The sequence below is a fragment of the Mugil cephalus genome, chromosome 19 (assembly GCF_022458985.1).
Source record: "Mugil cephalus isolate CIBA_MC_2020 chromosome 19, CIBA_Mcephalus_1.1, whole genome shotgun sequence".
NCBI classification, from domain to species: Eukaryota; Metazoa; Chordata; class Actinopteri; order Mugiliformes; family Mugilidae; genus Mugil; species Mugil cephalus.
In genome coordinates this window covers 13,980,249-14,007,454 of record NC_061788.1, presented here as the reverse complement: position 1 = coordinate 14,007,454, position 27,206 = coordinate 13,980,249, and the positions used below count along the sequence as shown (strand labels likewise).

Here is a 27,206-nt window from a genome sequence, read left to right as displayed (position 1 = left end):
GATGGGATTCAGGATTTTTTAGCCATGTTTTTGCCAAGGACAACAGATGACTGATTTTATCTGAAGTTAACTTCAGTTTTACAAAGTTCACTATTGTTGAACAGTTTCAACTTCGCCCAATGTCACTTCCAAATTTAGCAATTTTCCTCTGAGAGCGCTGCATAAATTAACAAGATAAGCGCTTTTTAATAGAACTGGGGTGGAAAAATGTGTTGTGTTTGAGGTGTTTGCAAGTTTCAGCAACCCTGATCTGTTCCTGGCTTTAATGAGTGAATGAAAAAAACAAACACTCATGTGTGACTTTGTGTGAACACACACACACACACACACACACACACACACACACACACAGACGTCCTTCTCTCTTATAAAACTGCTCAAACAAGACTTCTAAAGTACAGCATGTATTTATTTATGCGGTGGCTTTCGACCTGTTCACGTGAGCCTCCTGCTAATTAATGTGTCAGCGAAGAAAATTGTAGTCCTGTCTCTGCCACTTCCTGCTGTTCAGTGTCACGGCCTCGAAAAGTGGTGATGTAAATTCACTCTCACTTGCAGAATATGCAGCTAAAGCGTCAACGTGCTGCTTGTGTTTCCTTCTCTTGCTCTGTGACTGATCAGGGACTTTTTCTTCCATTTTGAAAGAAAGGTGAATGTATTAAATTCTGGCTGTAGCTCAGCTGCCTGCTTGCTCAGTGCTTAGCTAAATGCTACTTCAGAAAACATTTCCCTCAAAATCTGATTAGACATTGTAGCATGAAGTGGTGGTACACTAAATACCTAAATTACAGCCTTTAGCAGTTTGGCTATGCTCTGCTCTATTACCTTGGCCCAGACCAAAGCAAAAAAAAAACAAACAAACAAAAAAAAGATAAGAATTGTTGTCTTTTAGCCCTAAACCAGTTTGTGTTCAAACTGACTTTTTACAAAAAAAAAAAAAAAAAATGCTAACATGAAGCTACATGGACTGACAGACAGCTCATTAATTTCAGTGACTATCATCCTGCATCATCAGCACCACATGGACTCACATGAGGAGAGTTGCATTAAAAGTACAGAACTACAATGGTCATTATGGTTCCTCTTCTTCTTTGAGTGGACCACAAAAGGTACCCTGATGTACACCACATTTCCCTGCTGAATCCCAGTAGCTAGTGTTGTATACTGTACAGTATATAATCCTGTCAATATTTAAATGTGCACAAACTAATAGCCTTGGGTAGCAATCTGGAAGCAACCATGAGACAAATAAGTAATCCAAATTATATTGTAGGCCCATGTATTTTCAGACCCAAAATATTTGTATTTGTAGGACTGGGCACCCAAACCTTTTGATCTGTAAGCGGTTGATAATAACCGTGTTCATAAAAAGCTGTTTCCACTGCACCGCATTCAGTCGTTGCTTTATAGTTTTTGAATAACCAGCTGTCCTCTTTCACTCTTTCATCACTCGTCCCTCGGCTCACTGTGTTTTACTGTGGTGTAGAGGAACAGACTCAGCATCGTCACTCCTCAGGCCTTAATGCAAACACACCGTGTTGTGGCCCAAGGGAGTTGTGAGCGCACACACACAAACACACACACACACACACACACACACACACACACACACAAAAAAAACAAAAAAAAAAAAACAGAGGGCTGCCCAAGGGGGTCCTCTATGAAGGGATCAGTGTAAACATCCAGTGGCAGTTGAGGTGTTGGTGGCCCTGTGAAGTGGAAGCAGTGCTCAGGGCACAGTGCTGGCTGATAAGTAATACGAACATGCAGGAAAGAAGCGAGTTGGTCAGTCTGGTTAAAAGAGCACCAGCCACCCACTCCTTTGGAGTCATGTTAGAGGAAAGGCTCCTACAGGGCCAGTGGGTGAAGGGGATGACATGTCCTGAACTTTTCATGCATTCTTCAGTGTGTACAAACAGGGACAGCAAGTCTAATATAGGAATAGGTATTCAAATTACAATTTTCCAGTTGTTTGATCCAACATTTGTCTTGTTGGGAAGAAATAACTGGATGAATAATAAGCGTGGAAAACAGGAAGATAAGATAAGATAATAATGTCCTGCAAGCCAAAGAAATACCCAAATTTAAACCACCAACATTAACAAACCAGCTGCGGTCGCCAAAATCGAATTTGAAAACAATTACGTACATTTTGAAGGGCACAAACCAACAACTGTCTCCTACTGTAGGTAAATTCCAATGAAAATGATAAATTACGGCTTTCGTTCTGTCAGGAAAATTAATTTCATTTTGTGACCTCCAAACTGTTTCACTGTGTGTATCTGTGGCTCAACAGCCGAGTTTCTGTTCATGGAGTTGCAGCAGATATTTACCAACAGAGAGCCAGGAAATGTTATCTTAAAAACGGCAAGAAATCATTTTGTAATACTGTCTCTCGTCATTGCTTACACTGTTTAAACTGTTAGACAAGGTGGTGGCTTATTTACACAACGCAAGCACAATTTCTGGGCTTGTAAGCACCGACAAGAAAACAAGCAAGAAGCCGCAGTCACATTATGAGCAACTATTTATTCTCTGGAACCTGGGAATTAAACTCTGAAGTGTGGAATAAAGCTGAATGCAAGTCTATATTCATGTTTTTCTTTTATATATACATATACATATACATATTAAAAAGAGGGGAATAGTATGTTTTATTGTGACCATCCACAAGTTGCATTTAAGCCTCAAATTTCATGTAAATTTCACTCCGCCTTCCTTTTGAGTGAGACGCGCACTTCCGAGCAAGAGCAAAATAAGCCTTTCAGAAATCCACACCATGAGCAGTGCATGATGAAACTATTTTTGATTATGCTGTGTGTCCACTGTTTGTTTGCTTTTTCCTCTGGTGAGCTGATTTGAATTCTTTCTTCACGTTTTAAACTTGCACAACACAATACAAATCAATAGCTGCGAGAGGTGCCATCAAAGACTACGACAGTACCGCCTCATCATATACGTATGTATGGCCACATAACTGCAAGTTAAGGTCTTTTGACACATATGAAACACAAATTTTTTCCATGCCCTTTCACTCTGTTGTGCTCTTGAGAGAAAAACAAACAAACAAACAAACACATGATTTACTTTTACAAAGACACATAGTGATGAGGAGGCTTTGTTTTCTTTTATAGATCTACTCACGCTTAGATCTCTGATCAGGGCCCTGAGAGGGAAAGTGGGGGGAAAATAACAAGTCAGAGAGGAAGGGATGATGAGAAAGACAGTGAGGGAGAAACAGGATTGTTGTGGAAAGTCAATTGTTCTTGATGCTCCTGATAACGCGGCACCTATTTTTGCAAAACGCTCTGAAAAATCAAAGTAAAATATCAGTGTCTGTAATCCCCATATGATTTTAAGGACAGAGGCGGGGTAGCGTGCTCCCAGAAAAACAAACAAACAAACAAACAACAAAAAAAGTCTTTATTCTTTTTAACGTCGGGCAGAGCACAACGGCGAGCTGAGATTGTTGCATTTTTCCTGTCCAGGCTTTCATCCAAGTCAATTATTCAACCCCTAAATCAGCCCTCCGTCCTGCTTTTGATTGCTTCTTTTTGTCGCATCCTTCATATCCCTTATTTCCATTCGCACCCATATCAAACCTTCCCATATGATTCTGTCAAGACTTGGTGCTTTTTCCCTGTCTCCTGTATGTAGAGTAGCCTGCTGAGGGTGACTGTTCAGCCACTGGTGCACATATTAAAGTGCAAATGCAGCTAATGTACCGGTTGACATGGCAGCCATTGCAGATCAAACCAGAATTGATTTACCTGCAATTTCACCCCAGAATTTTCCAATAATATGCACCCAGCACAGTGCAGGGGAGGGTTTGTGGACATTTCACACAAATGCTTTATTTTGTCCCCGGAGGAGACTGTGAAGGTTGAATTTATTTCATTATTATTTTATTTATTATATATTTCTGGGGTTTGCATTTTCTCAGCAAAAGCCAATTCTCTCCCAATTTGTGACATGATCATGACAGTTTTTAGACAGACATTGTCTGAAATGTTGGGTTAGCAGGGTGGCTGTCATTGTCCCTGTCACGCTGCCACTTCAGCACTTACAGTACTGCCTTCACACCGCTCTGTCACAACACTGACAAATACAGCAACGCGTGACATTTAGAGCAAGAAATGTGTCTGGTCGTGGCAGGGCTCTCGCTCGCACCGGCAGGTAACGTTTAATCAATTACATCCGGAATATTGATAGTCCCCGGGCTGAGGACGCCTGAATGACATACCGCCACATCTGACCTCTCCTCCTGATCACCTGACATCGGCAGCCCCAAACCCTCAGCGAGTCAGTCAATAAATTACTCATAGATGAAGTCAGACGCGAACAGGCGTTTTAGTCCCTTCTCAACAACCCTAGTTCCCGGGTCCCAGTCATGCAGCACACTTCATCAGTCCTAGCTGGCTTTTTGTTTTTCGCCACCCCGTGTGACACATCCTTCAAATCCTTCCACAACAATGTGCTCATACAATTTATGATCTAATTAGAGGGCATAATGAATAGTCAACCATTTGTAACGATCGTGATTAAAATGTTTTAGTGATTGCCAAAGATTAATTGTTCCAGTAATGGCTTCAGATTGATGTCATTTGCATACATATGGCAATTAGGAGTTTCCTGTTCTTCCTGTATTTGATGTGCAAAAGCTGTTTCTCACAGTAGTGTTATATTGTCTGAAATAATATCCAGCTGGTAAAATTAATATCTGATTTAATAATTAACTCAAATTAATTGTACAGTATGCATTCACTAGCATGAGGTGCAGCCTCGCTATGGTAACACATTCACAAGGACAGTGCTAGCATATTGGCATGGTGAAGCTATAGTACATGTTATATGTTACCATTTTCATTTTGCATGTTAGTTTGTCATCATGCTGCAAAATCTGGGAATAATGTCATTCACTAGATTACACGGAATATTTTTGAACTCCTACAACAATTTAGCGCAGGGATTTTTTCAGGACAAGAACCCCCAAACTGATGGAGAGATTAAGTAGCATCTGGATTTCACTTGGGGACTGAATAGGCTCTTGGGCAAATTGCGGGAGAACCTGACAGAGTCAGCGTGCCCCACCCCCACGGACCCCCTAGGGGTCGCAGACCACCTGTTGAAGACCTATGATTTAGTACATGGAACAACTTTGTAAGCTCAAGCCTTCATTCCATTCATTGTCCCGATGACCCTGCCTTAATGAAGGCCGTCCGTAGAGTGAAATGGTCAAAACTTGGCGCATGGCCTTCACCTGGCTCATCAGGTTGATGGGCAGGTAGCTCCACATGTGACAAACACCCCTGGAGCATCCAGTACTTTTTATTTCTGTCCTTCATGCAGCTTGGTAGTAGGATAAACAGTGAGAATACACAGCATTGTTGGGACCTTAAACATTGAACTATTTCCTTTGGAATTCCATCATTCAGTACCAAAAGAGACACAGAGCCACCACTCTATCTATCAACCATTAAAATATCTGGGAAATGTAGTGAAATACCAAAGGTTACTTGACCTCCCACTGCACTGCGCTGCATGTACCCATATTGTGCAAGAAGGACAGCATCACCGTTAATCTGTGTTACCATTTACATCAGGTTTACCAACTTGCCATAATCTGTCCCTCTATATCCTGAGATTATACTGCTTGGCCCCCTTCTGTGTCCGTCCAAATATTGGATCAGTCTTGGATGATCTGTCCGGCCCAACGCAGCAAATGCAAAGCCTAATTTTTATCCCCTGGATGCATCCTTATGTCCAATAGGTTTTACTGGAAGCAGTGTCTGTATGTGTTTGTATCCCCTATTTAACTGGCTAGGCTTCCTTTCAAATGGCAGCCACAGGGATCAAGCTTCTGTCTGCTACAACATGACCTCATTCCTTCAGCTATAATCTACAGCAGCAGTAGTAGTAAGTTCCTGAAATCCAGCATTAAAGCAAATGGAAAATTGGAACTTTTTAGTATCCTGCTTGGCGTGCATTCCCCCGAAACATTAAAAATAATAAAAAAGAAAAAAAAAAACCATCCTGACATATATTTCAAATTTGTGCTGATCTGAAATCCTGCACTGGCTCTGCAAATCCGGGGACTCAAGTGCGGATCGAAGTGTCCTACATGTAGGGCAGAGACGAGGGATGTTGTTGAATTTTACATTTTGAGCCTCGCGTCGTGACGAGAGTCAAGCTGCGATACACTGGAGGCGACTTGCTTTTGACCAGTGGGTGTTGCGCTGTCCCGCCCCTAGTGTCATCATCCCGTTGGCAAGCTTTCATGTACGCAGTTACCGTACACACACAGGGCTTCTTGTCATCTCAGTCAATAGCCACCCTCACCCAGACTGTGTCTTTATTCAGTAAAACATGTAATCTTTGTTGGCTTTTTCTTGGACAGTTTTGCTCAAAAATAATGTGACATAGTGAGGTAATGAGAGTGTGGGACAGAGTCAAGAAAATAAAGCCATTAAGTGCTGTAAGCTGCAGGCTTTGGTAAATATCCCTTCTTATGAGCCACGATTTCAAGAAAACAATGCTTTAATCACATCTCAGGCTTATGTCAACACGCGTCTTTTTTTTCCTGAAAAGGGCACTGCTCAGAAGATCTTTGCTCAAAAAGTGATATTTCAAGGTTTCCATCAGCCTCATTTGTTTAATGTAGCCAGTGTACCTTTGTATTTCCTCCTAGTTATAAATAGCACCGTTTATTGTTCAGATGTTGTTTAAAGGCTGTCAAATGACAGTTCAAATTAAAGGTCACCACTACCTTGGCATTGTTATTTAATGACAAGGGAAATAATGACTTTCTCCGCACTAAGATGTATTTAAGGTGGACTGTGTGTATGAGACCTTGCCCAGGTTTTCAAATAAAATGCACCTTTCCTCAGACATGCTCAGGGGCTTCTCTGAATTTGTCTCGAATATATTTCTCAGCGCTCCTGCCCATGTGATTCCTCTTGATCTGTCATGGATTCGCTCCTGTCATGAGGATATGGCCAGCTCACATTTCGAACCTCTTCTCATTTGCAGTCAGACGCGCTCCTCTGACAGTTATTCCGTCTGCTTTTTTTTGGAAAAAAAAAAAAAAAAAGAGAAAAAAAAGGCGAGAGTTTGTTCCCAGAGCACAGGTCCGAGCTCTACATGTCAGTCAACTGGCTGTTTTTGGTTTTAATTAGGAAAGAAATAAATCAATAAAGACAGTGAAAGAGATGTAACCGGTGTTGAGGCATCACTAAGCCCTGTGTGTTTTTCAGGCATCAGCTATGGATGACGAGAGACCTTGGCTGAAGGCAATCAACTGCTTTCCCCTCCTAGTGAAAACCAAATAATCAGTGATTTTCTTGGACATTACAGTCCCTGGTATAGTCACCTGATTGCATATGTGCCTGGTATTTGGTGACACTCAGCAACTACACAATTAAGAACCACTCAATACAATCCACTCTAGGTCGAAATTACTAAGTAGCACTTAAAGCAGTACTCCATTTGATCATCTTTGTCCCTTGACAGATGGCTAGCTTTTAACCCTATACACGTCTGATTGCTTAAGACACATTTATGCACTGTGTGGTTTGGACAACACAGGTATTGATCTGTAAAGAATGGTGAGATGAGGCAGTGGTCCATGGCAGCAGAAATGACATTTCGCAAGGGTGAAGTTAAACAGGAGATAGATGCCACACAAGGCACCATTTACCAACAGCATGTTTAAAGCAATGTCCAGATAAAAATAGAGATTGCATGAGAAAATTAGGCGACCACAAAACCAGTTGACCAAAGTCCTGCAGACTGCATCTACACCTCCAACACAAGGTAATTGTTATATATTGAAGTGCGAATGGTGTTTTTCTTCACCTGCATTTGGTCCAAATCTTTTGTCAAACAAAAACAAAAGGAATAGTTGTGGCATTGCCAGCATCAATAGACTTCATTCTCGAAGGCTTATAAATGGCTGTGCCAAATTTTACGTCAAAGCATCCAATAGTTGTCGAGATATTTTAATCTGGACCAGAGTAGTAGAGAGACTGACCCTAGAGTCTTGTCACTAAAGTTGCTAAAAAGTTCCATCAGTATTCTCACAGACTATAAAGTCTTAATTACAGGTGTGCTGGACCAAAAACTGTAAAACAAGAAGGATCCAGAGTTCCAGAAAATGGGTGGTTATTTTTATGCACTTCACTTTTTCCAGTCGGTAGACCTTCAGGGTGAAAGTTTACCAACCGAAATAATATAATTCAATGAATAACTGAGATGAGACACTGTGTAGGATCTTTGACTTCTATCAAAAACAAAGTGTAAGGCACCAGTGACACATGGGGAGCTCTGCTGAAAGAGGATAGAGTGATGCACGGACGGATCGGGTACGTAGATACAACCCGAGAGGCAGAACGTTACGGAGGGAAAAAGACAGACAAGAGGAGATACGGAGACGGAGAGAAACGCGGCAGAACGCATGGCTGGAGATGAGCTTTGTCTGGCGAGTGCTCCTCCTTATCTGATAGTGTTAATCTTGTCCTCCGTTCGCAGCATTGCCACGCACCAGCACTTTTAACTAGCTCAGATAATGGGAAGAACGGCATCAACTTCATTAATTGAATTAGCTCCCTCTTTATCTTTACATCAGCCTGTATCCACTCGCCCCTAAAAACACTCCACCGACAACTACTCCTCAGTTAATTGACTCAGAGCACCTCCCGTGCAGCCCTGTTTCACCTTACTAATTTATTGGTCCAGGACCCAGCTTGGGTCGCCTGTCAGTGGCTTCTGTCTAATTTAATTTTCTCCATGGCAATGGAGATTATTTTGTTTTTGAGCCGGGGGAATAGAGAGGGAGGGAGAAAACAGAAAGAAACCTGAGCTGTTATATCCAACAGCTTGTGTGTTTATTCCATAACTGGATTAATCTGCAAGTGTTTGAATCCAGGAACAAGGGCCGACTCTACAAGCTGGCTGCAATTTGGCCATTTTCACCCGCTGTCTGTAAATTAAATTCAGCTAAAGTATCTTAAGTTTCTACTGGAAAACATGTCGAGCATCGTTACCTTTATAAGGCTAACCGGCAGACCAATTTGTCATCTGAGTTTTTTTTTTCTTCCAGTGTTTCAGTGAGTTTAGTTAATGATGCCTTGTTGTAGATTATATGAATGTGCTGCTGCTCATCTGTGATATCGCTTTCTGACTCTCCTTTCGCAGGGGCGATACAACAAATGTGGGTTCTTAGAGACACTTTCATTTATCTCCATTAAAAGCTATCCACCAGCCCACTCCCTGAGAATATGCTGTTAACATTATATCAGATACAGACACGGAGCGCAGGGCGTATGTGTAAAGTTATGGCGTTCTGTCAATTCTTCATCTCTAATAGTGCCTGAGTAATGATCTGAGATCACCTGGATGGCAATACAGGAACCATTTCCCTCCCGTTTCTTCTCATTTTTATTGTTATTATTTCAACTTAAAGTTCAGTGGGTGGAATAATCTTGCAAATGGCCTTATGAGGATGACTTTGACACGTAATGTGTCTTTCTCTCTCATCATTGGAAATGGAAGACCAGAGCAGACAGCAAATGCCAACACTGACTGGAATTTTTTATTCTCATCTCTTATCCAATAAAGTCCTCTCCTCAACTCTCCTCCTCTCCTGAATGTTTTTTCCCCTCCACCTGCCCTTTTTCATCCAACCTGATACAACACCTGTCTTTTCTAATCTGCCTGGCTGGTCTGCCTTTGGACTTAAGACACCTTTAGCACCCGGCTGTCATTGGGTGAGTGGCGGGGTACACCCTGGACAGGTTGGCAGTCTATCGCAGGGCTAATATAGAGAAACAGACAGCCATTGACACTCATACTCACACCTACAGTCAATTTAGAATCACAATGAACCTAATGAGCATGTCTTGGTATGGTGAGAGAAAGCCCGAGTACCCCGAGAGAACCCACACAGTGAGAGGGAGAACACTGAAACTCCACACAGAAAGCCCCCAGTCAGCCTGGATTTGAATCTACTTGCTCATTTTGGCATCACATAAAAAAAAAAAATACACTGCAAGCACATTATCGTTTCTCAACCTTTGCTCATTTTCTGAATGCTATCCAGTTGTTTCCATCTGAAAGCTGCAACACAGAAATTTTGGTTCCCACTTTTGGCAATGATGTGACTCTGTGGCTTAATCTGTGGGATAAGAGCTAAGCTAACTGAGTCGACATAAGAGAACTAATTTGATTATGCACCAGCCCACCAGCACTGGTGTTGGGGGTTTTGGGTGATTTTGCAATCTGCAACTTATTTGTCGAATAAGTAAAAAACTTCCTAACAATGATTACAATTAGTTTGGCTTCTCCTCACCAGAGTGGTTCAAAAGTGGTTATGAGCTAACACCATTTGTAAAATATTTCTGAGTGGGTTATGTAGCTATTTCATTTACTCTACTGACATAACGTCGAGGAACTGTATGTGTGTTCTTGAGACTATTTATAAAGAAAAACCTTGGAGCTAGAAGTTTAAAGTGTTTCACTTCATATTAAAATTCAGTAGTTCTGATGTACAGCATCAGAAACTTTTATTGGACCCTCCCTTCCCCGTTTTGTCCGCCACACTTGCACTTGCAACAGTGCCTCATTGTGGCCTTGGCCAGACTGTAAAACCTCAACAATTGCAGGCTACATTGCCATCAACTTTGGCACAGATTTTTGCTGTTGCTAAAAACTTTCCTTAGCATCAACATACAGTTGAAACCAATTAGAGATCTGTGGTACAATGCACAACCAGCACCTCATTTTCAGTTACAACAGTTCGGGCTCGATGCATGGTACGAAATTCAGCATGCAAGACGCAAGCGGTTGGTGTGTCGAGGTGTTATTTGGACAGAAGTCATCGCGGCGTGTCATTTCCTTGCGTCAATCACGTAGAGTTGAAAGCAGTCTCTTCTGACAACCTCATCTCATCTGTAAATACTCATCCCACTGATGCAGGTTTTCATGGAATTAATGAGGCAGCTTTGTGTAGCTGATGCATGTGAAAGAGCGCCTCCCTTCAAATTGCTTTTCTTTATTGCCTCCCCCCTTTGTCCCCTCTCACCAGAAATCACATTAGCCAAACCAATCTCATTTACAACATGACATTTTTTTAATTTAGCCCCCTTTGGATGACAGCTACGGCACATGCTTGGTTTCAGTGTCAAATAGTGCATCGGGGGGAAAAATGGATAATGTAGGAGTAAAATAGAAAGAAAGAATATTCATCAGCTAACTCCATGATTAATGTCACCTGAACAAGAGGCTGAAAGTGAAAAATGAATAGTAAGTAGGTGTACATGATTATTGAACCTAAAGCATGCATGCATGACATCAGTGAAAAAGTTATTGTGTGATTGCCAGATCTCTGTCTCATGTGTTTTGTTAGTTTATGTTAATGATTGTGCTGTGGCTAGAGTGATGACTGGGAAACCGGAGGGCAGGCATCTTCCACACCGTGAAGCTTTTATCTTTTCTTGTCAGGAACAGTGACCAACACAAGGCCAGTAATTACCACAGCAGCAGCCGTGATAAGATCAAAGGAGACCGGTTGAACATGGGAGATGGTAATGGCTGCGCTCTTCTAACCACCGCCGCATGGCTTGTCATGTCGTTATCCTGCAGTTAACGCTCCGTTTTTTTTTTCTTTTTCCCATCTTCTACAAGTTTCGCCCTCATCAAGACTAAGGATAGTCTCCGATTATTTTCATGTATGCAGTTTGATGGTGAAATTAACCCAGAGTTCACGTTTCACTGAGTGGAAATATTTCTTTCTTCTCACCTTTTTTATTTTGTGCCGGTGGTGTTTTGCTTTAGAACACCTTTCTCCTGCCAGCTTTCGTCTTCCTCGTCTCCGTTTCCCACAGGAAATATATCGCTCCATTTGTGTCAGAGGTTTGAACAAGAGCAATTTGTCATGTTGGAAAAAGAAGTACTGAAAGCTGCTCATGTACTTCATGATAATTTCATGTGACAGAGGAGAATGAGGGAAGCAGATGCGTGTCAGTATAGCGGAAGCAGAGGAGGTCATGGTTGTTGGGCACCTGTATATCCTCCCCGCAGACTGTGACCATGAGTAATGGAAGTGATAGCGGGACAAAAAGGGTGGGGAGGGGTAGAGGTTGTATGGGGGTCTGCAGAGACTGGACTCCATATAAAAACCTCAGGTGCAGGAGAAAAATCCCCGTTGGGGATCTAGATTTGTGCCCGCTGCCAATTTGTTGCTGCTCATTTGTTGATATTTTATAAAACAAGATCACGTGAGGCTGCTCCTTCATTCGGCGTGCGTACTAATTGGTTTAACACTCTTTCGCAGGGTTTAATTTGAGCTTGCTAACCCTGACTCTTCATTATTTTAATTCGACTGACATGCCATCTGTTGTCCTGATGTCAGGTTTAATCACTCCAAATGAAATAAATCAGGTTTGCAAGTTTCCCCTCCAAGAGCAACTTGAATCTGCTGGAGCCACCCTACGGCATTATGGGTCACAGCTCCTAATGCTGGGACCACTGTGGACTTCACCTTTTCACATCTGTTCCAGTTGTTTATTCAACCCCTGGTACCTCTCAACCTTTTTGAGCCAGCTGGGATTTCCACTTCTATTACAACCCAATTATGCTCCTTGCCAGCCTCCACTAAGTCTGGTTGGTTAACCAACAGCTACTGGCAGCTACTGCCGTTTGGAACTTGGAGCTGTATTGGTTTCAACTGCTTTCCCATTGAGACTTAGGGGCAGGCTCATTCTCAGCACAGGTGTTGCTTGGTTATTGTATACTTCTGGGTGTTGCAGTTTGCATTAACATCCTGCCAAGATTTGAAGTTCATCTTTTTGCAATCTGTAGCTTGGGACCTGGCTGGTTTCCCTGACCTCTGCCAATACGGAAGTAGTGCTTTGGTGAGTTCTGGTGCTATCGTGATCAGAGCCCGTCTTTCAGACCATCCTTTTTTTTAACTACAGGTAGGATTTCTTGATGTCAGTCATTTCCTCTTCACCAGTGAAACATCCCATATTTGGATCTCGTTTATTCAACTGGGATGGAATCTCAGAACTGGTCAAACCACCCCACTAACAACGTAATTTTGTTAGTGGGGGCTTTTTGATCCAGTAGGTTGAGGGGAGGGGCCTCTGTGAATCAAGCTTGTTCCAGTGCATCCCACAGATACTTGATCAGTTGGGGATCTATTGAGTTTGGAGGCCAGGTCAACACCTGTGATGTTCTAGTGATGTGATGTTTAAGTTTTAGTTGTTCTATGTCAGGCTGCATCCTGCTGGGTCAACATTTGCTGGCTGCAAAGTTGCAACATGTTGCAACATGTATGTAGCATTGTACTAGTGAGGGTAAAGAGAGTATAAGAACAAAGTGTCAGAAGTCAATCCAGGACTTCTCAGCATTGAAATGTTGACTGGACCAGAGGGTTCTAAGGGCCACATTGAACGAATTGGACTAGTTGTATCAAAGGCATGAGCAGGTGAACCAAAAGCCAACACACCATTAGAAGATCAAAAACCTGCTTCACAGAGCAAGAGAGACAAGTTGCTTCATCACGGACAAAGGGTTTGCTATATAAAGCAAAATGCAAGCCTCCAATCAGCAAAAGCACTCAAAAGATAGGACGAGTAGAGTCTCAACACCACTTGTCACTTGGGGAAACAAGGTCAAACACTTGGGATATGGGTAAGACATACCATAATTTTACTCTGGATGACTGAGAAAAGGCATAATCACTGATGAATCCAAGTTTGAGAACAACAGTAGAGTGAGTGCAGGGAGACGAACAGGAGAGAATAATACTGCAGTGTACCAAACGCACAGCTAAACATGGCGGTGGAGAGATTCTGAGGACGTCTGAAATTGCTGGGACAGCTGCACTGAATCGACCCCGTTCTGACCAATTGAGAAGTCACATTACATTCTTCATAGCTACACTACACACTCTGGTTCGTATCTTTAGGGTGAATCATTCATGCAGCGGTGGGATAATGAGAGCAAACACATGTCAAGGCTTTGAAGACTAGTGCCATCACATTTTGCTCCACAGTCACCTGAAAGCAGCCCAAGAAAGCCGTCACAATGAGTTTATATGAAGTTATTCTGAAATGCTACATCACACATATATACCTGTGTATGGGTATACATATACCCTTTCTTGTTTTTATTTGTTGGTTTTTACTTCCTTTAATTCTGTAATGTTCTATTACAAACAAATCTGTACATAATACACAATATAATTTTCTTTTAAAATATATAATCCAATTCTGTCAGTAATAGTGAAAACATGTTTGTGTGTGTCAGAGAAAAAGAAGGTTCAACCGGTGTTGTAAATTGCCAGAAAATAAGTTTGTTTGTGTTCCAGCATCAACTAATTTGATGACTCACTTTTGACGTTGGTGTACTTTCTGTGTTATTCAGGGTCAAGCTGAAAGACGGCGTGGCATTCCTGGGAGCCAGAGCCAATAACCCGGTAATGTGGACGGTGAGTCAGGATGTCAGAAGTGAAGGTCACAGGGTCGTCACCCTGCACTGTCACAGAAAGGAGAACAGTTTCGGCCAAAGGTACGTCCGACTCCCTCCTTCTGCAGGTTTAATCAATATGTGACTGAAATATGAACTTAACGCCCTGCTGAACAACCACAAAGCAGCAGCAGCTCACTTTATTTCTTAGACAGGTGTCACTTGAGAGTGATTGCAAAAAGTGAGGATGAAGGGGGGCATGACTCAGCATCGGAACCATTCATTCTCTGGCACTGCCCTGCACTCAGGCCTCAGTCCAGGGTGAAGTCAATAAAATGTATTGTTCAGTGAACACAGTGATGGCTTTGCCTGGACTTAATGGACAACTCCCGTAATGCTCTATATCTTTCTTTTTTTCTGTGACCAAAATCTGACATACCTAAAAAAACAAGCATTTTTCAGTCTTCGCTCTCACTATAATCTGACAGTTACGTTCCTGTTTAGCCAAGCTCGTGTTCTACTCATGCTATATGCCTGAAAATGTAACTTAAAGCATATGCAAAAAAAAAAAACGAAAAAGAAAGGCAACTGGGCTCGTAGATTGTCTTGAAAGTGACTCGCCGCTCATTCAGTAGCTTCTTCAGTTGTAAAGGGCTGGAAGTTTCCCTGGAAATCTCTGATGGGTTGAACGTGCAGATGTTACCATTTAAACTGCAACTCCCCACCAGTATTTCAGGACTGAAGATGCTACTTGAATAATTGGCGAAACGTCTCCAGGAAACTCTACGACCCACTTTTACGTCTTACCACATAATTTTACTGTCTGTTACATCATTTTTGATTATTATTATTATTTTATAATTTTATTTCTATACTTTATTGCGGACCCCTTCTCTGAGCACAACCATAATGTTTAAGACAGATTTCCCACCTTCTGCACAACCATTAATTTCACAGCACCATGAAAATCATCCACGAGAGACACTTGCTTAAGATATATATATATATCTAGGAAATGTTTTACCGTGATGTGGTATTACACGTTGCAAGCAGGAACTTTGTTCAAAGCATCCATGACATTCATGGCTATGGATGTTTGTATGAGTTATTGAAGAGTACGTAGCCTAATGTAAAAGAGGTCCATTTTAGAAAACCTATAACTTATTTTTCAGCATAGTCTTGTGTCCTTCGCCGGCATACTCTTTGTGAAGGATACAGATTCAATCTTTGCAGAAGTGGTGGAACTCAAGAAAGTGGTGCATGGCAGCATAATGCCAAGATCACTAGGTTACAACGGGTTAATTTCTTCTCAAATCCGACAGCTCATTTTTTCTGTAACAAACATCTATATTTCATAAAACCTGTCAAATATCGGTATAGCGATATAAAAGTTGATCGCAAAAGTGCATTGGAAACACTTACGTCTTTAAGAGAGTTATGGGATAGCCACAGCTCATTCGCAAAACATCTTTCAATGGAAACACGTACAGAGCGCAATCGTACTTTGTCGAAACTTCCGAAACATCGCTTCCCTTTTGCGAAAAACTGTAATGGAAACGCAGCTACTGTGTCCTCCTGCCTCCTGCTCCTCTTTGGATGATGAGCCCTTGAGGGCGAGGCAGCGATGATTGCATAACCGCCGATGTTGCCCATTTTCACACAGAGCTCACTCGCAATTTTCCAAAACAGAAACATCACAACAGTTATTACCTTCAAACTTTCTGCATAATGAATGAGTTGGGCTGCATGTAATAAGAGCCGTGCTCATCTCCTTAACCTGAAGTTATCCCTCATCCCTTGTATATGAAATATTTGAAAATAAGCAGATGCGGATGTTTTCGTTTTTTTTTTTTTTTTTTTTTAAAACCTTGGATGTACCTAAAGAATTGTGAAAATGATACTTGCTCGTTGTTCTAGTAAATCTACTCTAAAAGGTTGTCGGGTACAACAAACAGTTGTGTGCATTTCTTTAAGGGATGCAGCACAATGTGATGTAATTTAGGACACTTCAAGAACCTCGCTTGAAGCCATTATGTGTAAAATCTTTTTTTCTTTTCCCATTGATTACATAAAAGTTCAGCGACATCCAGTGATGTCATAAACATTAAAAGTATGAACGGTATCTATGGGCGATTGCCTCCTTTCATGTCGCTGAATAATAAGTCTGTGTGTGTGTGTGTCAGTATACAGTATTTGACATTCAACTCAGCAGCTAAATGGCTTTTGGCAAAGACAAAGTAGCTGCACAAAGGAAGTGACACAGCCTGGATGGGTTGTTATTTCCTCCTGGGTGTCAAGGTGACAACGGTGATGAATGACAAGTCGTCTATCATTTACATGTATCTCTTTAACAGCCCCGCTGAGGAGAAGACATTGAATTATACAGGACTGGTCAAATCAAGGTCATGTATGCTGTGTGTGGTATTATGCCTCCAATTCTGCGTTCAAGGAAAGAACGCCTTCAAATATTAAAATGATTACAGAACACCCAAGTGGATATTTTTTTTTTGTCAAATGCAATAGCTGTGGAACATCAGTGAATAAAAACCAATAAAATGCTAACATTGTTCTGTAATTTTCGTCTCTGGACTAGCAGCTGCAGCTTCGCGAGTCTGTTCACAAACTATCATTTGAGCAGAACTCAAAGGACATCAGTAAACCCTCTATAAACCTGAATGGACAGAGTCATTTCCTAAATCAATTTGATCGCTTAGCTCCCCGGTACCTGCAAGGATTTACTTTTTGACATACTTTATCCTGCTCATCAGTGTTAGATCCATACTCAGAGAATCGTTTCATTTAATAGCTCTCCTGCGAGTAGGAGAAATCAGTCAGCAAAGCCATCAGTCGAGTCAAGTTTCAAATGAGGCAGTGGAAATATGAGCAGAGAGCTAAGTAGTTTTAAAGGACAAGTGCCTTAAAACATTACATTTTTCCTGATGTCAATCGAAGAACACTTTACTGGCAATTACAACAGCATAATTGACCGTAAAACGGACTGTAAAATAAAATGCAGTGAGTGTCTCCTTTTGATCATAGTAGAAAAGTGTGACATTACAGCCACTGGTGTGGCCGTCAGGTTTGGTGGCTTGGTAAAATCTCAGCAGTCAATAAGGAGAGCATTGGAGAGTATTGACTGTGGACATGTAGATTAAGGGCTGTTTTTGCTTAGGCACTCATCTTAAAACAGAGTGGGACTGTGGCGAGCTTGTGTTTTCTTGCAGCAGGTTAGGCAGCTGGACCGGCATCTTGGTGACTCACTGTGAGCCCAAACGGGAAGAGACGTGCCGCAGATAGTGTGAAGACGCTAAGACAACTGACTTTGTGCGCAGTCCGCCGCTGACCTCGTCAGAGGATTAACAGACTCAAATCGATCTCGATTTGAAAGATCCGATATTGATTCAGATCAGTCCGTACGTAAGGAAGATCCAAAACGTGACGGAACCTGAGAGCATGTTCAGACCTGAAAGCTGATTTAAAAGTATGATGGTAAAAGACAAGTCATAAGCAAGAACTACCAACTACAGGTAGAATATTGTGGAAATATAACAAATCTCTGGATCCATTGACAATACAAGTTTAAGGTTTAAGTATATTTGCTTTGCAACTGATATAACTCTAAATGAATGGAAATTGAATCGAATCGGTACCCAGTGAATCGATTCAGGAAATTATTAGCGATACTTAGTCTTACTGCTTATACCACTTTGTTCAACATTTCAAATCACACCCATATAATAGTCTCATGTCAGTCAAGAAAATGTTATTCAGATTTACAACCAGCGAGACAAAGTCAATTATTATATTTAAATGAACAGTTAGAAGCTTGTCTCTACCGAAGGCCCTTCCTCTTTACAGTCATGTCAGGACACTGGTATCTGGTTCATCTGCAGGAACACTGCAGACTGATGTTACTCACTTCAAACTGCAATCATGCACAACGGAGCTGCTGGTTTTAGTCTGTGCATAAAGCACCTAACCATCACAGGGCGACAGAGGTGTCATTTCAATGACTTAATCTCCATGAATTATTCCATCCCCAAATCAAAAGGTTCAAATCAAAGTTGTGTTGCATACAGACACACTGGAAGCAGTTCACACTGAAATGAAAAATCATAGATCAGCTGAAGCCTTGGCACAATTAACTCCTTCGTCCATTGCTGCAGGCCCTTCCACGATGCCTCGACCGAGAACACTGACAAAACATCACAGCTATATGGACAACATAATTAACAACTGCAAAAGCGACAGCTTCCGCACTAATATAATGTGATAAAGGCTGTTAGTATTTCAGACCAATGTCTATTTATGTGTGGATCACAGATCCTTTACACGGCGGTCACGGTGACGTGGCACAGCAGGATCATTAAAAACAACTTCGTTAAGTTTCCCAGCATGATAGTGAATCATCCTCTCCTTGAAGTGGAATGCACCTATAATTAATACCTGTTTTGTTTTTTTTTTGCTTTTGCTTTGACGTGTGAAAACATAAAAGCAGGCTGTGAAAAAGGTTGCATTTATGTCACAGTATAATTATTGTGACTAAAGGAGGACTACTCCTCCAGGTAGCTAACAATTACTTACAATATACAATACATGCAGAATGAAAAAATCAACTATTTAAATGATGAAGGCTTGTATAAACTAGTGTTGGTTTGACGCATCAAGTCCACTAGTCACTGATCAACATGGAGGCCCCGGAGAAGACACGGGATTGGCCCTGTGACATGCAAAACATGCAAGTCAGCCCTGAAACATAGGTACATAAGTACTACTACAATGCACATACTCATTAGAAAATGCATCTGCTAACGCTAGCAGAGGAACAGTCAAATCCTCTCAACAGCTAACAACTTTACCAAACATCCTGCGGTAGCAGAGGGAAGGAGGCTTCAAATCAACAATCTGATTCCGAATTTGATCGTCAAAGATATTAGCCGTATAGCTGCAGTACACAGAGAAGGAAAGACTTCATTGATCCTGAGGGAGAATTCACCAATTACCTGTATAATCCAATCCATCAAAATGAGCTGCCATCCATGTCACCCATTTATCATCACCCCTCTGATAATTTATCTCTCTTCTTTTCTGTGAATACGTCTCCATGCTTTATGGTGACATCTCCCTGCATTTGCATCCAGAGTGTTTCTCCAAACTTTCTTTATAATTGCCAACGTAGCCTCCACGGATGACGAAGCAACAGAGGAAAGTTGCAGAGGGAATAGACCTCCTTGAAAAAATTAAAAAATAAAAAATTACAGATTTGTACGAAACAAGTCCCGTCACAGGACCTCTGTTTTTGGAGAAATGTAGGTAGGTAATTAACTGTGTTATTTTCACTCTAGAAATTTCAGCCATGGCTGATTCTCACGGGATTAAAATGAAAGCGCGTACGAGAAATCAATCAGCCATCAGGCAGGTTCGGTATGAGAAACTCTGCAATTATGACAAATTACCAAATTACCAGAGGTCCCCAGGTGGGTTTTGGTTATATGACTGTATACATGGGCTGACTCTGTGTGAGAAACACTACCCACAGTGTGCATTTGACAGACAAAATCAATTAACTTATTTAAATTAATAATTAGAAGTCAGCCTGTACTGAAGGTCCTTCCTCTTTAAGGCACAAACTCAACAAATGATGAGAAACTTCTTTAGTGAGTAGAAAGGCAGCAATAGCACGATTTTGACAGTTGTGTGCTGCACATTGTAAATAAAGATATAGTAGCATGTTATGAGACGGGGCTCACCGACGTCACCATCCGCACGGCCTCTGACAAGCGTTCATACATTTTAGAATATCTTCGTATTTGCCTGCTGCCCTTTCGTTCTATTAACAGCAGCACTGTCAGACGTGGCCGGCTAAGGGTTCTTGGAGTGTTTTTTTTTTTTTTTTTATGCTAGCTCAGCCTTCAAGTGTCGACATAGATGTTCAGAGGGGCTGAGGTCAGATGGCTGTGGAGTAAAGTCCATGCCAGTCAGCACTCCCTTTGTCTTCTTTGGTCTTCAAGTAGTTCTTCAGAGCTGTGAAGAGTGTTTGGGCTCATTATCCCGCTGCAGCATGAATCCTTCTCTACAAGGATGTGAGCCAGGGGCTGGCTCTTGGTCAGAGTGGAGTTGATAAAGTGCACATGTCCACACATCCCCACACCTGAATATTCACCACCAGGTTTCACCGTGGCCGCGCCATTCCCTCTTGTGTTTGTGTCCTTGCGTAAACCCTTCTGTTTCTCCCACAAATATCCAGTTTAGATCAGTTAATGTGGCCTACAATCTGTGATGAATTTACTTTTCTATGTATCTGTGAAAAAAAGTTGGACGGACTGATCTCCTGATGGCGTGCCCACTTTTTTTTTTGATCGTGCTTTAGATCCAGCTGATCCGGCTTCTGAAAAGTGTTTTCGAGCACAATCCCCTTAGAAAGCCTTCAGTCTAGTCAAGTTGTGATGCTGAGAGAGCTCCTCTTTACTTAGAATAACAATTTGACTTCTGACACCAACACTTAGTGCGGATGTTCCCCGCTATCACAGTGCTTTTTAGTAGCCGATGTTTTGCTAGAAACTTGAGACACAGGCATATTTCTAGCACAAACAACAGCTTCGAGTGGACTTACTTGAACGAGCCTCTGATGAGCTGATCAAACACATCAGTGTCATTTTCATGCGCGCTTCAACGGAAGGGCTACAACTCACTTACAAACTCCTAGCACTTTTAAATGTTAATTCTTACACTTTCTGATTAAAATTATTTCACATTTAGGTCAAAATAGGGCAGATGTTTTTATATGGTCACAGATGTTTTAACCTTTCTAGGCTGCTATTTCTTTTCAATGAATTAATCTAGGAATCGGTTTCCACGCGTTAAAAGCCTGAACGTATCACTGTTGATGAATTACCGTAAGTCACAGTGGTTTGCCCAAGTGGCTGAACACTGGGAAGTTGTGTTTTTCTCTGACAGACCTTGGTGACATCTCAAGGGTACAACTAAGTTTTTTACCAACAAATTCTTCGTCGTTCCCCTACCTGCAGTTGACAGCAGCAGGTCGTCATCGTTACTGAAGTGGCAGCTTTTTTTCCCCAGAAAGCGCAACTTCCCAGCATTCAGCCACACTTCAATCGGTGAGTTACGGTAATTCAAATACTGCAAGCTTTTTTAGACGTCAGGTCTTAAGATGGTTAACTAATGGAAATGCTGCTGTGTTAGCTATGTGCAAAAAAGTTGCTAACACTCACAAAGTAACGTTAATGGAAATGAACATCATTTCATTTAATAGGACCACATGCAAATAAACAAATGTGACATGCCATGGCAGCCATTAGCATGTGCTCCACAAAAAAAAATCTTTGCGATCTCGACTGAAAGTAACAACACAACAACCAGTCTAGACACACTGTACTAGCCCAAAAGCTGTTGTTGCTACTTACTTGTTTTGAGGTTGGAAAGCCCGTCATTATTCGTGCGCAGCCTCTTAGTGGCTCTTTGTTTATAGAATCCCCTTACTTCAGATAATGAGGATTGGGATTTTTAAGGTAAATTCAAGTTTTCTGGGAGGAAGGTAAACATTGTAACATGCCGTTGCAGCCACGGTCTCCGCCGTCTACGCCCAGGGTGCAGACAGTCTGTGTTCGCCACAAGTCATCATTAAGTTATTAAAAAAGGTCAAGAGGTGCAGACTGCTGGAACCTGTGATATAGTTTTTCCATTTACGCAGATGTTTGTTGTTGCTGCCCAAACGAGAATACAAAGCAGAAACTCCATAAACAGACTAGCAAAACATATTTATTCATTTATTTATTTCGTGAATCTACACAGACTCTCCAAGGATTCAGTTTGGCTGAAAGTTTGATTTTTTTTTTTAATATTTACCTTTATTTGTACATTTTAGTCCCTAAGCATTATGTGGGAGTATTGCACTTAATTACAGAAGCAACAAAAATTAGTTAATGTATTTGTTTCATTACACTACATTTAGGAAATTAAAGTGGCCTGTTTTCTAACTCTTAAGCATTTCGAATCAACTTTTAAATTCAATCAGAGAAATTCACACTTGCCTACGAAAAAAAAAATAAAAAAATAAAAAACTGTAGCTCTTCTACAGGCGCAAATTTCTTCAAGCGAACCACAGAAACCACGCTCAATACTGTTGACAGATGCTGATACTGCTACCAGATTAATGGAGGCCTGAGTAAAAGGGAAAATGGATCTGCATTGTAGTCGCCTCGGTGTCAGAGCCGTTTGTCCGGTGACAAGGAGTTTATTCGCGCCGTGGACCGAGCGTCTAGTTTACTTTCGTCTCACGGGACTTAAAAATGTTCATTAACCCTAACGCCTCAGCGTGTAGCAACTTGGAAACCTGTACCGCAGATTGTTTTATGCATCACAGACTGTTGTGTTGAGCATTTTTATTTGCAGACAGAATAGGCTGCACACTCGTACGTACTGTATTAGATAAGGAAATCCTATATCGAGTCGTGACTGATCCTCAATATAGTGAAACTGTGCCTGCAACAAAGAGGCCTATAGATATGTAATGAATACACAGTGTACATCAAGTGCTTACTGTTGTTTCCCATGGTTTTAACGGCTATAAAAAATGACTGCAAATGCTACAATGCAAATCATCGCGCGAGGCTGCAATAAAGCTCGACTCCTGCAAGATCAGCGGTCAATCAGCAGTCATCAGACAATACTGCTCTCTCATAAAGATGTATGAGGACACTTAAATGCTAAGAGCGTCCTTCACTGCGTAGTCTGTTTCTTTGCCCCTCTCTGCTCTTTGTTACTGCGGAATGAGAGAATGTGTCTCCCCATCATGGAGCTAATTTACGGCGCGCTCTTACTCGCTTGTCATTATTGAACTCAAAGTTCCCATCAGCCGTTGGGATAATTAAGGGCGGCGACGCGCACGTGCGCATGTTACCGCTGCGCCTGCACATGTTGACATGAGCACCGGTTTGGGTCGCCCGCGTAAGTGGAGGTGACAGCGATGTCACCCAGCCCGCTCGTAAGGAACGCAGGCTGCTTCTGCCTGCTTCATTTCTTTTTAATGAAAGCCAACACGATGCGGAGTTGCCGCTTGATTGGAGGGGAGATTGACAAAAGGGAACAAATGGAGACGTTCTGTGGGCCAGTGCCTGTGTGTCAATAAGTAGCTTGTCCAAGCTGCTATGGGAGTTTGATTTGTAATTGCAGGAGGTAAGGCGTGGCGCATAACAACTAATTAAACTGGATCTAATTGCCAACATATCTCAAGCTGCTCACAGTCGGAGCGCGTTGGTTTCAAAGCTTTCGGTAAACAGACATGGAATCTGTCAATTTTCTGGATGAATTAGCGCGATAAATCAATTTTTAAAAAATTGGAATTACCGTGGCTGATGCCAGTATAATGAACTACAATAGTGATCTTAAAAAATCCAAGAGAAGATGAGATTATTTTTCTCACAATACCGACGAGTCTTTTCTAATCCCCAGACAAAGAATACAAATAGGTTTAACCTTACTTAATGTATCTTTTATGCTCTCCTCCGGCGTGCTCCCTGCGCTGATGATATAAAAATATAGTTTGCCATCCACTCAAACAGAGCCAGACAGCACTGTATGCTTGCATCTGAATCCAGCCCTGAGACGCCTTGGAAACAAGGACGCTAACCTCACAAAATGAATACAAGTACATACAAAAAGCATTTCACAAACAATGTATTACTTCTGCACATAATTCATTTTACGTTCAGACAAATGGTACAGATATATAACTGCACTGTATGGATCTTTGGCACCTCGGTGCAACAATATATCACCTTGAACAATCCAATCCTCAATTGTGCAGATGTACATATTCACCCGCTTACATAATTTTCTGTGTATTCTGCTTCTTAATAGATTGTAGCATTAGTAATTATGGTAGTGAAAGCAGTATAGTAGCTAGTTGTGGCAGATCGAGGAAGAATATTTCACACCTTCAAATCTTTTTGTGAACATAATGTGCAAGTGGCAATAAAGGGGGCTGGAATCGTGAATCTGAAACGGGCACACAATAATGACTTAGTGTAAATATTTACTGCCCCCGTGTGCATGTACACCTCAGCGAGTTCACCATCTGACACACACGCACCCAATCAAAGAAACGAGTGAACAAACAGAAGCCTGCAGCATCTTCTCATGAAACATGCAACCACATTCAGTTTGTCTGCTGTCTGCTTGAGAGGACTCCCGCTGTGAGCAAGTGGGAGTAAGGTTCGCTCTAAAACACTGACAAGACAGTTGCGCAACACCTACACAGTGATGCGTGACTCTAAAACCAAATTCTTATGACTGCTATCTTAAAAAAAACAAAAAAAAAACAAAACAATAGTCCTACATCTGAGTGACAACGCAGCATGTCAACAACAAGGGCAAAGGGAATTAAATTTGAGCCAACAATATGCGCTTCATAGAGCACACGTTTCCTCATGTTTCCAATTATTGCAGTCATATAGTGAAACTTATTTTAGGTTTAGGATTAAAAAAGAAAAACAGAACTTGCAACTTGGGAAGCTGCACGAAGACGCTTAGAGTTCTGCTATGGCTTTGATGAGGAGACTCCGCTCAGTGTGCAAGCCCCGGTTTGAAAATAGGTTAAAGATTCAAATTGTTTTCCAGCAGTTGATGAAATCATGTTTTAAGCATCAGTGAAATCGAGGCTTGTCACTCTGTGTTTGCCCCAGCCATCTGCTGAGGGAAGTGACACGAGCCTCTGAGGGTCTTTCTGTGAAACAGAGGAAGCAAGCCTCAGTGCGGGGAATGGCAGACTTGCATTAGGCTGATTAGCATTCTGGGTTCCCAGGAAAGAAGAAAATCACAATTCCCATATAAATAGTCCATAAAGATTCTAGTTAGATAAGATTGCCTCTCCTAAACATGAATTATACAACAAATCCTTTTCCATTGTTTTGTGAGATTATCTCATGATGTGATAAGTTGGACTGGAGATAATTTGATATAGTTGATTACTGACTTTGAGCTGGAGAACAACAATCTGATAGAATGTCAATGTGCAACACTGGTGTCCATGGTAATGATACAACTGGTAATTGGATAGAAAATACCTGCATGGGCAAGTCTTTCATTTCCTTTGTAGGTCTGCATAGACAATAGCAATCTGAATAACATCCTTCAGTCAGATTTAAAGTAGTGGTATGAAACCTTGGACAGTCCACCGGACATGAAAATATTAGCATCTAATAATTGTAAAATCCAAATGTTTCTTTCTAGGAATCATAGGAATCACTGGGAAAAAAAGTACCATTGATGTAAACACCGCTAATGTTGGCCTGTATGTCCCTGGCTAATAATTTGAGAAACTGTTCAATGATGAGCCCTTGAATTTTTGCACAGATATTAATATACCCAAGAGGATGACTCCTAATTATGATACCAAGCAGTTTTGGGTCAGAGTGAAAAACCTGTCTGGTGGATTATTCTTATTTTTGGTTGACGATTTAGCTGTCTCATGCCGTTTCTGTCGGCAGATTAAAGCAGATGTATTGGGAATTCAGCTGAGCCGGAGGCCACACTCCCGTGCAGTGGTCCAATAACATGTTGCTCCTTAGGCACAGGTCAGATACTAACTGGTAGAAAGTTTGGCTTGAATCGGCCCACAGCAGCAATCACCACAAGAAGTGTGGGGGAAAAAAGAAAACTAAGTAGTATGAAGAAGACAGAAGCACAACCAATTCACACTGAAACTAAAGTTATTTGTTCAACCTTTTTGAGAGCAGATGCAAAAGCATAAGGAAGAGCAGCCCACGTTTTGTGGTTGTTCCACATATTTTTGGCAAAGCCACCAAGTGGCACCAGGTGACTCATCAGTTCAGGAGAGTACTCGCAGGACGAGAGTGGGAGCAATGTAGCGACAAAAGCCCATGGAAAGTTAATGAGATTTAACATGTCGCAGCAGTAACTGGTAACACAAAACAGGCAAGTTGGTGCAATGTAGCTCAGGCTGTGACCAATGGGAGCAACTCACATAATTGTTTGAAGGTTCTCAATCATCCAGGTCATGTTCAAGGTTCAGTTTTGAACTGAGGAAGCTACTTGGGTGACTGGAGAAACGTCTTCAAGAAGCTCCTTGTTGCCCTTGTTTAGCTTCGGATAAACTGGCGATAGCTAATATGAGACTGACACAGATATCCGTAAACGTTTATGGTTAGGGAACACAGTCGATGACTCGGTTCCCAACATCAAAACTTCCCAAACTCATAGATGGCTTGGACAACGGGAGAAGCCAGATGGAGTGGTGGCGAGAATGATGGCAGTTTTACAGGTCTCTGTAAAATATCCATCAGACAGCTGCACCTGATTCAGAACGCTGCTGCTCGAGTCCTCACCAAGGCCAGAAAAGTGAATCACATCACTCCATCTCTGAGGGCTTTACACTGGCATCCTGTCTGTTAGGGAACTGATTTCAAAGCACTGACGTTGGTTTCTAAAGCACTGAATGGTTTAAGACCAAAATACATTTCTGATCTGTTGTTACGTTATGAGCCATCCATACCTCTTAGATCATCTGGGTCAGGTCTGCTTTCCGTCCCCTGAGTTAAAACTAAACATGGAGAGGCAGCTTTTAGTTTTTATGCCCCACATACCTGGAACAATCTCCCAGAAAACTGCAGATCTGCTCCAACTCTCGGCTCTTTTAAATCAAGGCTGAAACGTTTCTCTTTGCTACTGCTGCTTTGTTAAATCTACTTCATCAAAATCTT

General features: G+C 41.7%; 1 protein-coding gene and 1 long non-coding RNA gene across 2 annotated transcripts in view; one reads left to right on the top strand and one right to left on the bottom strand.

The window, feature by feature from the left end:
* LOC124997106 overlaps positions 1–27,206 on the bottom strand; it is a 115,694-nt gene that overhangs the window by 2,425 nt on the left and 86,063 nt on the right. The window lies entirely within an intron of this gene.
* The window catches only part of si:dkey-112m2.1 (transmembrane protein 132C), a 149,352-nt gene that overhangs the window by 63,977 nt on the left and 58,169 nt on the right, over positions 1–27,206 (top strand). The window contains exon 4 of the mRNA XM_047570684.1: positions 14,425–14,568. Coding sequence (XP_047426640.1) covers positions 14,425–14,568 — 144 coding nt within the window. The remainder of the gene's footprint in view (positions 1–14,424; positions 14,569–27,206) is intronic.